At 28.4% G+C, this 17,273-nt stretch overlaps 1 protein-coding gene across 1 annotated transcript; it reads left to right on the top strand.

Annotated features, from left to right (window-relative positions):
• The first annotated feature begins 4,738 nt into the window (after positions 1-4,738).
• On the top strand, positions 4,739-6,312 carry LOC137814688 (peroxidase 3). Its single transcript, XM_068617554.1, has 4 exons — positions 4,739-5,022; positions 5,174-5,365; positions 5,461-5,626; positions 5,771-6,312. Exons 1-4 carry the CDS (start codon positions 4,819-4,821, stop codon positions 6,175-6,177), a joined length of 969 nt encoding a protein of 322 aa, XP_068473655.1. The 5' UTR covers positions 4,739-4,818; the 3' UTR covers positions 6,178-6,312.
• The last annotated feature ends 10,961 nt before the right edge of the window (positions 6,313-17,273 follow it).

The following is a 17,273-nucleotide window of genomic DNA, read 5'->3' as shown; positions in this document are numbered from 1 at the left end:
TCTAAAATAAAAAAGTATGCATTTAAATTCCACAAAAGTTATTTTTATCTAATTTCTCCAAAACTAAGATGTATAAGTTGATATTAATTTACAGATAAAATCTTAATTTAATTTTTCATTTGTCTCACTTATAAATATTTGTGACAAAAAAATAAAATAACTCCTGCCTTCCTCTTTAATTTTAATTCTAATCATTCAGCAAAAAGAAACTTGGACTTGAATTAATTAAAGGACTTACAAAATTTCTAGGTGGCTACATAATGATAATGATTAAAGATATGAGATAAGAAGTAATCAGCTAGTAATCTCATATTCAATTTTGGAAGAGGGTATAAGCTTTCTCTTAATCTGATTTTTTCTTCATTTACAATAAAATAAAATGAAAGTTCATTGAGAAAAGCAAGGTATAGATGTTGAGAGTTTGTCAATGGATGTGAATTGTGATGGTATCGTTATTTTTATAGTAACAAAAACAAATCCTAAAACCATGTGTTTTTTTTATTAATGAATAAATAAAATAGAATGAAATATTTAAGGAATATTTCAATTTTTATACAAAACTTTCCAATACCTAATCATAGGTTCCAACAAATAAATTTTCTAATTAAAACTATTTTTAAAGCAAAATATTTAATTTTATTTTTTGTTTAAGTTTGATAATATAACTCTTATTTTTGTCTTATTTGAGTCCTTTATCGGTTAGTGTTTTAGTTTTATTCATAAAAATTGTAATTTGAGTGATAAACAAAATTATTAAAAACTAGCTGGAACATAGGTAAACACATCTTTATTCGTATTTTTTTATTTTTGTTATTAACGTATATTTATATTTTTTATTATTATTATGTATTTAATTTTTATATTTTATATTTTTTTATATTTTTTTCTCTCGTAGTTTTCTTATATATTACTCTTTTGCCTAAAAAATAACTATCTACGTAAACTCACATTTTACCCTTGTCTCTCCACTCATCTCTAATATACGTCTCTCAATCCATTTATTTCAAAATTAATTTTAAAACTTTTTTTTTTAAATTTCAATTTAAATTACATTTTTAATTTTACCATTTTAAAATAAATTAAATTTATTATATTTTAATATTGTAAAAGATAAATTTGGAAACAAAATGTATATAGCAAATGACAATTATAAAGCGAAATTATATTTTATATATAGATATAGATAGACAACTTTTGTAAAGAATTTCCACAAATATTAAAAAGAACGAAATTAAAACAGAAAATAAATAACCATGGATTCCAATTTTTTTATTGAAGTCTTAAGCAAGCATGTGGAATGAGACTAGTCATTATATAGAAGACAAGCTTGTGCGGAAACTGAATGTTTGTGATGCCTTTGACATACATAACGTTGACTTCACTTGTTTGCTCATTTTTTCTAATCATTTCCAATACTTTAGCAGTTGACATTCAATCACGATAACAACCACAACAATTTATTCAAAATATTTATAAATATCTTCAAACTTCAAACTTATCGTTGTTGCTTGTTGGACAAAACAACACGAATCTTCTATATTATTTACGTTGAATCTTTTTAATGTCTCCTCCAAAAAAAATTCAACAATACTTTTTAAGTGGTTATTTTATGGTGTAAATAAAAGTAAGTAAAATATTAATGGAATGATAATTCGTCATTATTTTCTGGATTTTGTTTTCTTTTTCCTTTATTCATTAGTTTTATATTATTATTTTTTAGTTTAGAAAATAACACCACATTAAACCTTAAAATTAAATTGTGTGAAACGAACATGATTAAAGAAAGGGAATCGGCCTTCTCAGCAAGACTAATGACACTTTAATGTGATTACATTTTCTTAAAGAATAGATTAGAAGATAAGTAGAAAATTAATGTGTGGAAAAAGAATAAAGAAGTAGCAAAGGATAGATGTTATTATTATTATTATACCATTGTTTTTATTATTCTTATTTATGTATGTAATTATTTGATATTCATTCATAAATAAAATATTAAAATAAACAGATTTAAAAAAGATTATAACAATGAATGGTGGGGATCGTGGGAAAATATGGAATCATAGAAATTTTATTATTTTCAACAGTGGTGTGACTAACACGTATGAAATTTGTACTCTGATGCAAGCAAATGTTTGGTATTGGATTTCTGCAAAATCTCGCACTACTTCGATTTCCTTTTCCAGTTGGTGTTTGGAACCTTTGGAATGTATGTGTTTGGTTATTTGATGTTTTTTAGGTTCTTAGAGTGGACTGTGTTTTTTCCTGTTTGATTTGGAGAGTACACGTTAGATTATGTATTTATTGTATAAGGGTTGATCCACCCCTGAGGTGGTTCACATTTATTTATTTGTTATTGCTAATAAAAAAAATAATAAGATATGGTTGAGATTTACAATACAAGTATTGAATAAGTCTTTTTTATATAACATCTCTTCAACTATTATTCTTGAAATCACATAAATACGATTGTGAATTGTTTAATCGTACATGTTGAAGATGAATTTTTTGATAATATATTAAAATCGTAAAATCATTTTCTATTTTTTTTAAGTGAAGTCATTAATGATAAATATGAATTTAATTAAAAATAAAATAATTAAAGTCATATTTATATTCGACTTCAATTTAAAAATAAATGATTGAAATTGTGTTTATGATGTAAGACTTGAATTAAAAATTTGAAATCATGTTTATTATATATAAACCTTAATAATATATTAGTATAAAATTAATCAAATTAAAAACATTTTCAATATGCACACTTGGGAGAAAAAAAAAATTTATTACACAACTTTTATCTAATAAAATTGAAATTGTATTCTATAAACACGACTTTTTTTTTAATTAGCCTTCGTGAAGCACAAACACAGCTTAATCTATTATTATAACATTTGTTTTACAAAATTGCAGTAACTATTGACGTATTGATTTGTTAATTGGCAATCTTGTAATTTTAGAAAACGGTTTAATATATCAAATTACAACAAAAAGGTTTAATATATCAAATTACAACAAAACGGTAAATTAATTAATAGTTTACAATTTATATATTTTTCTTATTTGAAGTTATCTTATCTTAAAACATGTAGGAGATATATATCTCAGGCATGAGAATAACAATGAAGCAATCGTCTGGTATACTGCATATGCTTGAGGATATGGCTGAAATTTATTATGCTTTGAAGATTCCACATTTTGCATCTATATTTCCTTAAGGAACACTATCTTCTACATTTGTAAAACCACTCAAATTCATCAAAAACTCGCTGGTGGAAGTGTTGTATTTGGTCAAACTGAAAAAAAAAGTTTAGAAAAAGGGTTGAGCAGCGAAGTTATGTTATGACAGTGAAGAACATATGTGCAAAGTGCTGGCAGATTCTAACCAACCACTGTAGAATTGAACAAACTATTCTTTTCACACAAACTTACCACAAATAAAAGAAAAAAAACTGTTCAACACTAACATTATTATAGGCGACAAACTTGAGAAAAAAAAACTTGTATGTTGTTTGGCACATGCATAAGATTAACTTGGTTGCTGAATTTTTCTAAATCCTTTGCACTTGCTTCAAATACTTTAGTCGTTGACATTCCATCACGATAATTGTTCAACTACCTAACGTATGCAAATTACTTAATATACAAACATCGAATTTGTTGTCGTTGATGAATGGGCGAAAACGTGTAGCCCCATCAAATCATTGTTTTTCCCTCAAAGGCTTAAACTATAGTTTTCTCTAATTCGTCTTCCAAAATTTAAGGGACACAATCATGCACATTTAACTTGTAAAACTACACTCACCACTACAAAACTATAGGGTGTTTGGTCAAACCTAAGAGAAAGTCTAAAAATGGTAGACCCGAGAAGCTTATGACAGCAAGGAAAATATGTGCAGAGTGCTGGCATATTAACCACTGTAGAATTCAGCAACTTATTTGTAATAAATACGTAATATTTATTAATAGTTACAAGATAATAAATACGTAATAAAGAGACCGTTACAACTGAAGTTGAATGAGTCAACGGCACTCCGAATACTCGGATAAATATCTCAACACAACGATAAATCAAAAGATACACTCCCATGTGTTCTGGCCAACTGATTATCTAGCTCACATAAATGGAGATCAAAGTCAACCTATAAATAAGACTTCTGAAGGAGAAAAGAGGTACGTTTTTCATATCTTAAGAGAACACACCAAAATACTAGAACTGACTTAAACGTCGGAGTGCAATCACAGATATCCGACCGGCGGAGCACACAGCGAGAAGAAGAACTTCGAATGACTAAGAAACTACCAACACGTCAACGAATTGTGTATCAGTGGATAAATATTACCTAAGTTCCGTCGTTCATACATGTACACTATTCAACTCTTTTAACACAAACACTCAACAAAAAAGAAGAAAACAAACAACTCTTTCGACCACAAACTGACTTTATTATCGAGTGTCAAACCAATTAAGAGAAGTTTTTTTTTTCTAAAAAGTAATAGTTATATCATGTGAAACCAATGGTAGGTGAGATTATCTTAATGCTACTAGATACATACATGCATGCAATGATTGAAGTTGCCATTTAATATATATGTTTGAACCTGGTTTGAGGGCACAAGTTTCCTTCTCGGATTAATATTCTCACACAATTTAATATTATTCTGTATGTAATGCTTAACTGGTTTGATAAACTAAAATGACTTGGAAGGCCTATAAAAGGGAGCAAATGCTGTTTTAATTAAGCACATCACTCACCAATTAAGAGTTAAGACAAGTGCATAGCTTGGAAGTGACACAAAGGGATTAAATTGAAGATTAAGATGAGATTTTTTCTTGTAGCTTGTTTGACAGTGTTCTGTATCCTTGGGGCTTGTCAAGGTGGCAACCTTAGAAAGAATTTCTATAAGCAAACATGTTCTCAAGCCGAGCAGATTGTTAGGACCAAAATCCAGGAACATGTCTCTGCAAGGCCTGATTTGCCTGCCAAGTTGATCAGAATGCATTTTCATGACTGTTTTGTCAGGGTAAACATTCATAGTTCTTGCTCTTTATTAGTATTAATTACACCCTATGTGCATCATTTCAAATTTAAATACAACAGTGTTGATTTCCATGCAACGTAATTTAGAGCTACACGCTGATTCACATGACATGGTTGTGAAAACAACATTTCAGGGTTGTGATGGTTCGGTTTTGCTGGATTCCACTGCCACCAACACAGCAGAGAAGGATTCCATTCCTAACTTATCTTTGTCTGGCTTCGATGTCATTGATGACATAAAAAAAGCATTGGAGGCAAAATGTCCTGGAACTGTATCTTGTGCTGACATACTTACATTGGCTGCAAGGGATGCTGTTTCTGTCCAAGTACGCAGAAGCTAACCATTATATATACTGCAGAACTTGCATATGCTTTCATGTAATCTTGTGTTATGCATGTAACTGACTGGTAATATTTGCAGTTCAACAAGCCTATGTGGGAAGTGCTTACCGGTAGAAGAGATGGGAGAGTATCCATCAGTGGTGAAGCCTTAGCCAATCTACCAGCACCTTTTTTCAACATTAATCAGCTCAGAAAAAGCTTTGAGAGTAAAAAGCTTACAGTGCACGACCTGGTTGTGTTATCAGGTACATTTTTTAATGTAAACTTGTGTTAAATGTACATAATATTAATCATAAATACCAAGGCAAAAGGGGTCACCGAAATCATCACAATCAGCTATTATGACAAACCAAAATTAACCTTTTGGCTATGTGTTTGGATATATATAGGAGCACACACATTTGGAGTTGGTCATTGCAACTTATTCAGTAACAGGATTTTCAACTTCACCGGAAAAGGTGATCAAGATCCTTCTCTGAATCCTACTTATGCCAATATTTTGAAGTCAAAATGCAAAGGTCTCAGTGACACCACCACAGCAGTGGAGATGGATCCTAACAGCCCAATCACCTTCGACAGTGACTATTATTCGATCCTTCTTCAGAACAAGGGTTTATTCCAATCAGATGCTGCCCTTTTAACAGCCAAGGTGTCAAGAAACATTGTGAACGAATTGGTGAAACAAGACAAGTTCTTCACAGAGTTTGGGCAGTCAATGAAGAGAATGGGAGCCATTGAGGTCCTCACAGACTCAGATGGGGAAATTAGGACAAAGTGCTCTGTTGTCAACTCTTAATTAAGACTCGTTACTGCTTTTAATTTCTTGTGTTTCTTATTCTATATTCTTTTTTTTAAGCCATTTAGTTAAATTTGCTCTGTGAGACACCTTCAAAATTAAGAAATAAAGTTTGTGTTAAATTAATTGTACCAATTTGTCTTTATTGACCTCATATTTAGTGTATGGCTTGAGAGATTTTTAGACTAATAATATTATAAATATGGAACAAAATTAGTTGTATGTTTTAATTAAATTATCTTTTTTATTTAATATATTCTCAACTAGTAGTCAAAATCCAATTCTTTTCAGGTATAAAATCATTCATTACATTAGTTGTTGTTTTTTCTGACAAATATTATTCATACGTATAGTCATACAGTTAAACATATATAAAATGTTTTCAAAAAAATAGTTATGTATCATGCTTTTAAACTTCGGTATTATGTGAAACTATAATTTGATGAAAATGAAAAATTATATAGACTATTAACTTGTTTTGTTATTTTATATTTTTACGTTTTGTAATTGTTTTTAATTAATTCAATTCATTATTTATAATAAAAAACTACTTATAATAAAATTATAAAATTTATTTATTTTATAAGCATATTTCCTTAAAAATCTAAGATTTTTTTTATTTTAATTATTATAATAAGAATTTTTATTATTATTATTATTATAATAAAAGAGTGGATCACATGCGTTTTCACTGATGTCAATAAAAAGAATAATACCCTACCAAACCAATTAATATATAAATATATTCTATCAATAAAAAAATACTATAAAATATAATCTTTCAAACGAATATAATAACAAATATCATTAGATCTTAAACAATTACATATACAAAATAATCTGATAAAAATAAATAATGTATATATTCAACATTTAAATATAAATCATTAAATGTAACACCAAACTACTTCAAATTCTTACAATTAAATGATTCAATTTTATAATTAAGTTTTTTTCACCAAAACAACTAAAAAACAGCATTAATTTATACCAGATAACAAAAGTAGCAACTTTTGATTATCCACTTTATATGCAAATCTTCAAATCCAAAAATATTATCAAGTCTTTGTTTAAAGTTTAAATTATAGTTTAAGATTACGTTAAATTCCCTTACATTGAATTTCCTTCGATCTTAAAGAAACCATAAAGTTGTTAACATAAGTCTATTTTTAGAATTCTTTATGAATATGTATAATCTACCTATGTATCATTTTTGTTAACATTTGTGTTTTGGTCTAGTCCCCCGTATTTTTGTATTTTCTTTCTTTTTTTCTTTTGTTCAATAATACTTTTTTCATATGATGGTAAATGATTGTTGTAAATTGAGGTGTCAGCCTAGCTGACATCTTAAGTTGCATAGTGATACCTAACATGGAAACTTTTATTTAAAAAAAAGAAACCATAAAGTTGGAGAGATGATTTGAATCATAACCTTATAAATATAAATTATTTAACTATAAATCATTATATCTGACATTAAACTACTTCAAATTCTTATAATTAAATCACTCAATTTCATAATTAAGTCTTATTTAACCAAAATAACTACATAATAACACTCTTTTATATGAAATGACAAAAATATAAAATTTTGATTATCCACCTCACATACAAATCTCCATATCCATAGTATTTTTACATTAAATTTATTTTGCTATTAAGGAAGCTATAAATTTAAAGAGATAATTTCAATCACAATCTTATAAAAACTCATTTATTACCTTAATATGTTGTAACTTTATCCAACAAACAATTCAAAGTTAAGATAAAAGTTCAAATATCTCTACCATCCCATGATATGAAGTTTTATAAGAAAGATAAGAGATTTAAAGATTGTTCTTGCTTGATATATAAAAGAAGAAGAAAAAAAGAGAAAAGAAAAACCATGAATATTAAATTGGAAAGAGATTTAAAGGATGTTTAAGACGATAGGTGAAAAATAAAGAATGGAAGAAAAAAGAAGAAGAAAAACTATGGATATTGAGGTGGAAAGTTGAATTTTCTCTATATTATTAATATTTTTATTCTTCTTTTAAACTTTTTTATTTATTTAAAATGTAATTTATGTTAATCTTACCACTAAAACCTCAAACTAGACAACTTTTTAGATTTTAATATATGTCTTTTCAAAAATATTAGAATCATAAAACCATATTAATCTTTTGTGTAAAAATATTTTTTAGTAGTATATTTCATATATAAAAATAAAACAACATATTTAATAAAATTCCTAAAACTTTTCTACTTACAAGGATTGATTATCATTTTGGATTGGATTTTAATTAAAAATCCATATTTTTATAAAAAAAATAAATAAATTGTATTTTAAATCAAAATTTATGTTTTCTTACAAAATTAACATAATATTAATATAATAAGATGTAAAAAGTTAGAATATTATATAAATATTAAGAAAATATAATAAAATTATAATTTAATAAAACTAAAAAAATTAAAGATAATATAATATATAAATTCTTAACATTAAAATATACATACCTATAATACTTTAATTAAACTTTAAAAATATTATATCATTTTATTATAAATTTATTTAATAATATTAATTAATTACAATAATAAAATAATAATAATAAATATATTATTTATAATAAAAGATAATTTATATAATAATAGTTTATGAAAATATTTTTATATATATTTATAAAATTTTAATTTGATTTGATTTATGAAAATATGTTTATATATATTTATAAAATTTTAATTAACTAAAATGTATAAAAAAGATAAGTTGGGAATAAAATGATCAAATTGAAATATTGTAGATCAGACAATCAGATTGCAGATATTCTCACTAAGTCATTGAAAATCGATGTTAAGAGATTTGTTTTGTTGGGTACAAAAATTGTTCCAAAACAAAATTAAGAAAGAATGTTGATTATTAATTCAAATTTTATTAACCTTAACTGTTGATTATTAATTCAGATTTTGTTATCTTAAATTATTTACGGGTAATTATTACATTAATGATGAGTTTATAGCTTTCGGTCATTATAATTTTATTACATATTATTTCTTATCTTAAGAACAAGATTTTCCTACGAGTTTTCTCTTCCCTTATACACACATGCCTACTTACTCTTGGTCCGGCCAACTTTATAACAAATGCATTCACACAACATAAATATGCATCCAACAAAAACACCTTTATTATGTTGAGTGGAGCACGGAGCACGGAGCACGGAGCACGGAAAACGAGAAAGAATAAGAGCGAGATTCGTGGGGCAAAGAAAATGTACCGCAACTCAGATGTGATAGTATTTGAACAGTCTAAAATTCTGGAGAGAATAGTGGTATAACAAAAAGTTCATCACCATTAAATTGTTAAATTACTGTCATAAAAGCCTGGGGGAATTCTGGAGATATGGTAACAAAAAAGTTCATCACCATTCAAATTGCTGTCATAAAGACTTTGAGGAATAAAAACTTGAAAACAATAAAGATAGGATAAAAGGTAGGAGTCCCAACGGAAGGACTGTAACACTGCACTGAAAACTTCTTGCCCTCACCCAAAATTAATGAAGTATTTTTGACACATCAAATTGACTTTCTCTGCAAATAATATTGCAGCACCATTGACATTGATAGCATTTAAATTATAACAACGTTGTATCAGAACCTACAAATGTTTTGAAAATAAAATACATATCAAATAACATAATTCCAGGTCGAACAGTATAAAAATTATAGATGTAAAGAATAGAAAAAACATATTAAACTCCAGGTCAAATCTGAGGGCATCTGCATGTTAATAAATTGCTTCTATTATATACTTGTGCATGCATAAAAGCTATAGTTGGAACTAACAAAAGTTGCATATGCATATATTCTGATAAGTTGATTAATTTATGATTTTTTCATATAAAATCTTTTTTTTTGTTAACATATGAACTTTGGTCTAGTTTCCCCGTATTTTTTATTTTATTTTTTTTTTCTTTTGTTTAATAATATATTTTTCATGTGATGGTAAATGATTGTTGTTACTTGAGGTGTCAACCTAGCTAAGATCGTAAGTGACATAGTGATGTCTAACATGAAAGTTTTTATTTAAAAAAAAATGCAGTTAATAGTATTTAATTGTGGGTTATGGTAATTTTAACCTTGCGGCAAAAATCACCTTCAATAAAATTTTGATTAATGAAGTAGGTAGATTTGTTGAAGGGTAAAAATAATATGACATATGGGTACCTTTGGACTTTTCCAACTGAGTAGGCCTCGAGCTTGTGATTCCATAAGAAACGATGTGTTGATTAAAGGAGTTCCAGTTTCCCTCTTCAATGTATGTATTCGATTGCATCGTCGAACTTGTGGTCTGTTTTCTTCCACTTGAAGAATCTTGCCAAGGTCGCATGGCAGAATCTAAATCCAGAGTACAAGAAGAAAAAACTTCAAGTGATATTACATTTATGAAATAAATTAATATATATTATAAAGTGGACTTTAAGTTTAACTCAATCCCATAAAACCGGTTCATGGGGTGAGGTTTGCACCCACTTATATACAATGAAATGTCATAATTTTTAGTTGATGTGAGATCTCCAACAAGATGTATTTTGGCGCTACCTGATAATCACGAGTGGCTACATTGATTGCAGAACACTACATTAACATTTTTAATATACTGAGCGTCATTGGTATTGTTGAAACTGTAGTAAATTTAGGCTTTAAAATGAACAAAATTGGTTTCCCGAGGCGTGAGTAATCATTGTCCGTAAGGACTTATCCGCGGTGTATTGCGCAAGTCCCCCAGGATACAACAGGATCTTCCCGGTAATTTTCAGGGATCAGAACTAGCAAGTTTTTCTTTAAAAGAGTAATACCCAAATAGAACCCAGAAATATTATAATAATTAAAAGTAAGTGAGGAGAGAGAAAGTGAAAAGTAAAAGAATGTGGGAGGAAGAAGAAGGTGTGAAGAAGATGAAGAAGGTGAAAGTGAGATGCGTTTTCTGAAGGAGGGGAACCCTTGTTTATATAGGGAAAAAGGTAATAGCCCCAAACGGCCACTACCCACGTTCCAACAGCCATTGGTGGCGCGATTCCAGGTTCCAACGACACCACTTCTTCAACCTCCGAAAAACCAGGCATAGCAGGGGCGGAACGACTTCTCCACTGCAACAACGATTCTGAAAGACCAGGTGAAGCAGAACGTGCACTTGCAACGGTAACATTTCAGTTTTGGATTTCGCAACAAAAATCTCAATGCGTTTGATTTTAGGGTTTTCTCGCATGCCCTGTTTTTATTTGCAATACCGGAGCTTCGTTTTACAACAATCCTCCACATATTGCAAAAGATAAAACATAGAGATATTGAAACAAAAAGAATATTCTGGGTTCATCTAAGATGTAATGCATCAGATCTGGTATAGCAAGCTATATGAATGATAAGTGTCTAATTTCAGTAATATTTCATATTAAAATATAGGCACTTATGAGGATTTATTGCTAATTTACATATAAAATAATCCCTAATTTATGAATTTATACCTTTTTACATTTTTTATGATCTTTATTTGAATAAGAGTATTTTATTCCCAAATTTGGTGTTAATTGCAGATTTCTAAGGAAGATTGGAGATTTGGATTAAAGATGAATGATTTGAGCTAAAAAGATAAAGATAGAAGGTCCCAGAATGAAAAAGATGCAAAGAAAGATTGGGCCTTTTTTATGTGTTATCATTTAGCTCATTAGCGCGACACAATAAACAACCTAACCCTAGAAAAGTAGGATAAATAGAGGGCTAGAGGCTCAACCTTAGTGTGCCAGATTTAGAGGAAAACACCATAGAGTGAATTGTAAGCCAATTGGGAGAATGGAAGGTGATAGAAGTATGCGTGGCTAATTCTACCCTTTGGGATTGAGAGTAATCTGCTCAAACTCTTATGTATTGAGGTGATATTTTATATATTAATATTCAGTTCTTGATTGATTATTGGTATTGTTGTTTTACTTTTAATTTTCCGTGACAAATTGAAAATCTTAAATCTGACCGGGAGGTATTTTTAGGGTTCGGACCTAAACAACAATACTTAACATATTTGAGTGCTAGGAATAGATTTGAAATGTTAATTGCTATTAAACGTCTGAGCTTCGTTCTAAGTTGTTCTTATAATTATGCGAGGGATCGATAGTTAGGGGACATTCTTAAGGATTTTATATGCGAGGAATCGATATAAATGATTTTTATACGGGCATCAATTTCAATCAAAGAACTTAATATATTGACATGCTAATCAAAATACATGAGAGTGAGAGAGATGAAACTAATCCTTATTTTTCCAATTGAAACAACTAATTCTTTGTTTGTTTTCTTATTGATCAATGCCAACACAATTAATTCAAAACTCTTTTAATTGTTCTGTTTTTATATTTAGCGATTATTGTACTCGATAATTCACCGTTCCTTGTGGGATCGATATCCGTCCTTAGGGACAATTATTACTTTTGACAAGCGTGCACTTGCCGTAAAAAGTCATCAATGAACCAGTCTTAGATTAATGAACGTAACACATAGTGTAGTTGGTATAGCAAGCTATATGAACCAAGACACTTAGTATGTGTTAGAGGTTTATCAATCACAATACACTCCCACATTACTTGTTGTTATCGCTGTGTTGCGCTACTAGGCCATGCGCGTGCCCGATATTCATGAATGCTATAGAGATCTTGCCAAGATCTCATGCAAGCGGCCCCACTTGACACTCATATAGGTGATTTCATCAAGTGTATGCTGCAAATCACACACCACCCATAAGGGATATGAAAATCATTAAAACTTTGTAAATCGTTAAAACTCTTTTACCTCAGAATTTTAACCACAAAGTTTATCCTCTTGATAATGCAGTAACTAACACTTTCACACACACCATAAGAATGGACAAAATTGATTTTAAATCAATACCAATGCTAGCAGAACTAACAAGTGACTTGTTTTTACCCATATGAACCTTATTCATGGGATCTCCAATCACAAAGGTTGGGTTTCCATCACTTGTTTGTTTGCAAGTGGCTTAAGTCTCATTCCCCTCGATGTTTTTAAAATCATTTTTCTCCCTAGGGGTTTAGTCAGAGGATCTTCCAGATTCCGTTCTGACTTGACATAGTCAATAGAAATCGTTCCACTCTTTAACAGCTGTTTCACCAAATTATGTCTCAATTGTATATGTCTATTCTTTCCATTGTAGCTTTTATTTTTAGCTATAGCTATTGCCGATTGGCAATCACAATGCATTGATACAAATGGGGTTGGTTTCATTCCTAAAGGAATGTTTGCTAAGAAGTTTTTCAATGACTCAACTTCACTACCAGCCATTTTTAGAGCAACAAACTCAAATTCCATTGTTGATCTTGCAATAATAGTTTGTCTGACTGATCTCCATGTAACTGCACCAACCCCAAGTGTAAATACATAACCACTAGTGGATTTTGTCTCATCTGAATCAGAGATCCAGTTAGCATCACTGTACCCTTATAGCACAGCGGGAAATCCACTATATTCAATGGCATAATCCATTGTACCTCTCAAGTATTTCATGAGTCTCGCAAGTGCATCCCAATGATCCTGACTAGGACATTGAGTGTATCTACTCAATCTACCTACTGCATAAGCAATATCTGGTCTAGAAAAACTCATTAAATGCAATAAGCTCCCAATTATCTGGGCATACTGAGTTTGAGAAATAGATTCTCCTCTGTTCTTCTTTAATTTGGAGTTAGCATCATAAGGGGTACTCACTGACTTAAAGTCATAGTAACCAAACTTCTTTAGAAGTTTCTCAGTGTATTTTTCTTCGGATAGTAATATACTATCTCTCTTCCTTATGATTTTAACTCCTATAATCATACTTGTTTCACCCATGTCTTTCATCTCAAACTTAGATTCAAGAAACAATTTTGTTTGAAAAACTATATCATTGCATGTACCAAAAATTAGCATGTCATCTACATACAAACACATAATGACATATTCACCATTTTCAAATCTAGAATACACACATATAAAACTACAGGTGATATTACATTTATGAGAGAAATCAATATGTATTACAAATAAAACTACAGGTGATATTACATTTATGAGAGAAATCAATATGTATTACAAAGTGGACTTTAAGCCTAACTCAACCCGATAAAACCGGTTCATGGAGTGAAGTTTGCACCCACTTATATACAATGAAATGTCATAATCTTTAGTTGATGTGAGATCTCCAACAAGATGTATTTTGACACTACCTGATAATCCTGAGTGGCTACATTGATTGCAGAACACTACATTAACATTTTTAATATACTGAGCGCCATTGGTATTGTTGAAACAGCCCTTCATGATAAATTTGACGGTTGGCTTCGTACTGCAAATAGCATGTATTAAAACATCAGCAAGAAAACTCAAAAAACAGAGTGAGAAATTATTGAGATGCCACAGTACCAGTAAGCTAATATAACCATTGTCGTTAGCAGCTGCAGAAAACTTATCAGTAATATAATCATTATGGATTCCTTAGTGGAGCTCAGAGAAAAAAGGATTAGTGAAAAAGAAGAAAAAATTTCCATCTTATGTCTATGGACAATATAGGCAGAAGTCAATTTATAGAGGATTTTGGTACCTTTTTCGGAAGCAAAAGTCGTTACATACGAACTTCTCTTCCTTTCAAAAATATGATTACAAGTTTTTAAGATAAAGTTAGACTATTCTAGATAGCTAAAAGAAGAAAAAGAGATTATTTTCTTCAGCTTGAATTGAATTGCCCATCTTGCATCTCAATTTTAAACTCATAAATCTCCAAAAAAATCAATTTACTAGATATATCATATGGTTATGGAATTGCTTATGAAGTGTATGAATTTTATTAATAACTAACTATAAAAGGCTTATATTTAAAGAAACAAAAAAATAAAAAAGTTCATTGATGCAAAACTTATAAAATGATGCTCTAAAATAAATAGAGGAGAAATGATTTACTTTCTAATTTATTTTTAGATGTTCTTAATACCTATTTAATAGTCATGGTAGAATATGAAGATTTTTTTATTTCAACAAGCCATGGGATTTGATATTTCAGTGAAAACAAAAGTAAAAAAAGTAGGAAAATTTTTTCTTTAAAAAAAATATATTTAAACGCTTATATCTTTTTTATTTAAATAAGTAAGAGGCAAGTTGACATATAAGTATTCCAGTAGTAGTTGAGTATTCAAAATTTTATAAGTTTTTTACTCTAATGATATTAAAACTCATTTTTATATTTCTTATATTAAAAATTTAAAATTAAACTTAATATAAAATTAATTTCTAAATATTAGTTATAAAATGTAAAACTATTTTAAAATGATTTAATTATTAATAAAGTCAATTTAATTAACTTTAAATTGATTTAATATTTTTTAACAAATAAATGGTTGTTGCTGTCTAATTAGAATCGCTTTAGCGACAGTAAAAGAATTTGATTATTATGAAAAGTTAATAAAATCGATTAAATAAATTCTAAGTCAATAATAACTATATTTAATATTTATGTACAATAAATATTTAACAATTATTTATTTGAATTCAATTATTTACTTGGATTTAATTGTTTTTCAGATCACAAATCTATTTTAAGCCATAAGTTCTAGATACAACTTATGTATTTTGTTTCAGCTTTTCTCTCACAATAGTCAATCAAACAATTTCAATTTTTGTATGGTTAAAAATAAAAGTTGATATGATAAGTTTATATTATTTTAAAATAAGAAAACAATTTTTTTTTTCTGTTTGCCATCAAATTCGATACTTATATATTTTACCGTAAAAAAAACTTCGCTACAAATTCATCATCATACGGTAACATTATATATTTTGTTCTTCTTTTCTTTTATGAAAGAAAAATAAAGAACCAAAACCAAAAGTTATTATTTGTCAAAGTAATATTATAATTTTTTTTTTTATGATTCTGTTTTAAATAAAGGTCACGTTAACATTAGACATGACACTACAAATATCATATATATTACAGAGTAAACATCATTTCATTTGCAAGAAATTAATAATTACGTTGATAGGCTTATATCCTATTCTTTCTATTTTGATGTTGGTTACACTCTCTAGTGGTTTTGTTAAGTGTGCACTTTTTTTGACAACCTTTTTCAGCTGCGCCAAATTATAACCTATTAAAAAAAATCTATATGTTTTAATTGAATCATTTTTAAATTATCTTTTTTATTTAACATATTCTCAACTAGTTGTCAAAATCCAATTCTTTTCAGGTATAACATAATTCATGTTGTTTTTTCTGACAAATATTATTCATACGTATAGTCATACAGTTAAACATATATAAAATGTTTAAAAAAAAATAATTATGTATCATGCGTGATATTACGAAATAGACTTTAAACATAACTCAACCTCATAAAACCGGCATATAGAATTGAGATTTGCATCTACTTATATACAATGAAAGGCTCTAATCACTAGTTGATATGAAATCTCCAACCTGTGAAACTATAATTTGATGAAAAGAAAAAAATTATATAGACTATTAACTTTTTTATTTTATTTTTATCTTTTTACGTCTTGTAATTGTTTTTAAATTAACTCAATTCATTATTTATAATAAAAAACTACTTATAATAAAATTATAAAATTTATTTATTTTATAAGCATATGTTCTTATAAATCTAAGTGTTGGAGATCCACCATCGACTATAAATTATGACATTTCATTGTATATAAGTAGATACAGACCTCATGAGCCAGTTTTATGGGATTGAATTAGGTTTAAATTACACTTTTTAATGTTTTTTTAATACTTATATATCTCTATTAACATATATCACCTCACTTTTTTTCCCTTTCACACCATCTTTACATTCATTTATCATGTTTTCATTTTTATTTTTTTCTCTCTTTGAATTTAGTTGGAGCAAACAAAATCTATCCTCACACATTATCCCACAATACCGCATATAAAATCAAAGGAAGATTGACACTCACCTGAAAACCACCTTTCACGTCCAAAAGCAAAGAAATTACATGTTTGTTATGGTACCGTAACAAACATTGATAGCTATTTTCCATAAAAAATTATAAAACAGTTA

The sequence above is a fragment of the Phaseolus vulgaris genome, chromosome 1 (assembly GCF_051622355.1).
Source record: "Phaseolus vulgaris cultivar YP4 chromosome 1, ASM5162235v1, whole genome shotgun sequence".
Classification (NCBI taxonomy): Eukaryota; Viridiplantae; Streptophyta; class Magnoliopsida; order Fabales; family Fabaceae; genus Phaseolus; species Phaseolus vulgaris.
The sequence above is the reverse complement of the archived record's forward strand: the minus strand, read 5'-3'. Positions and strand labels throughout refer to the sequence as shown.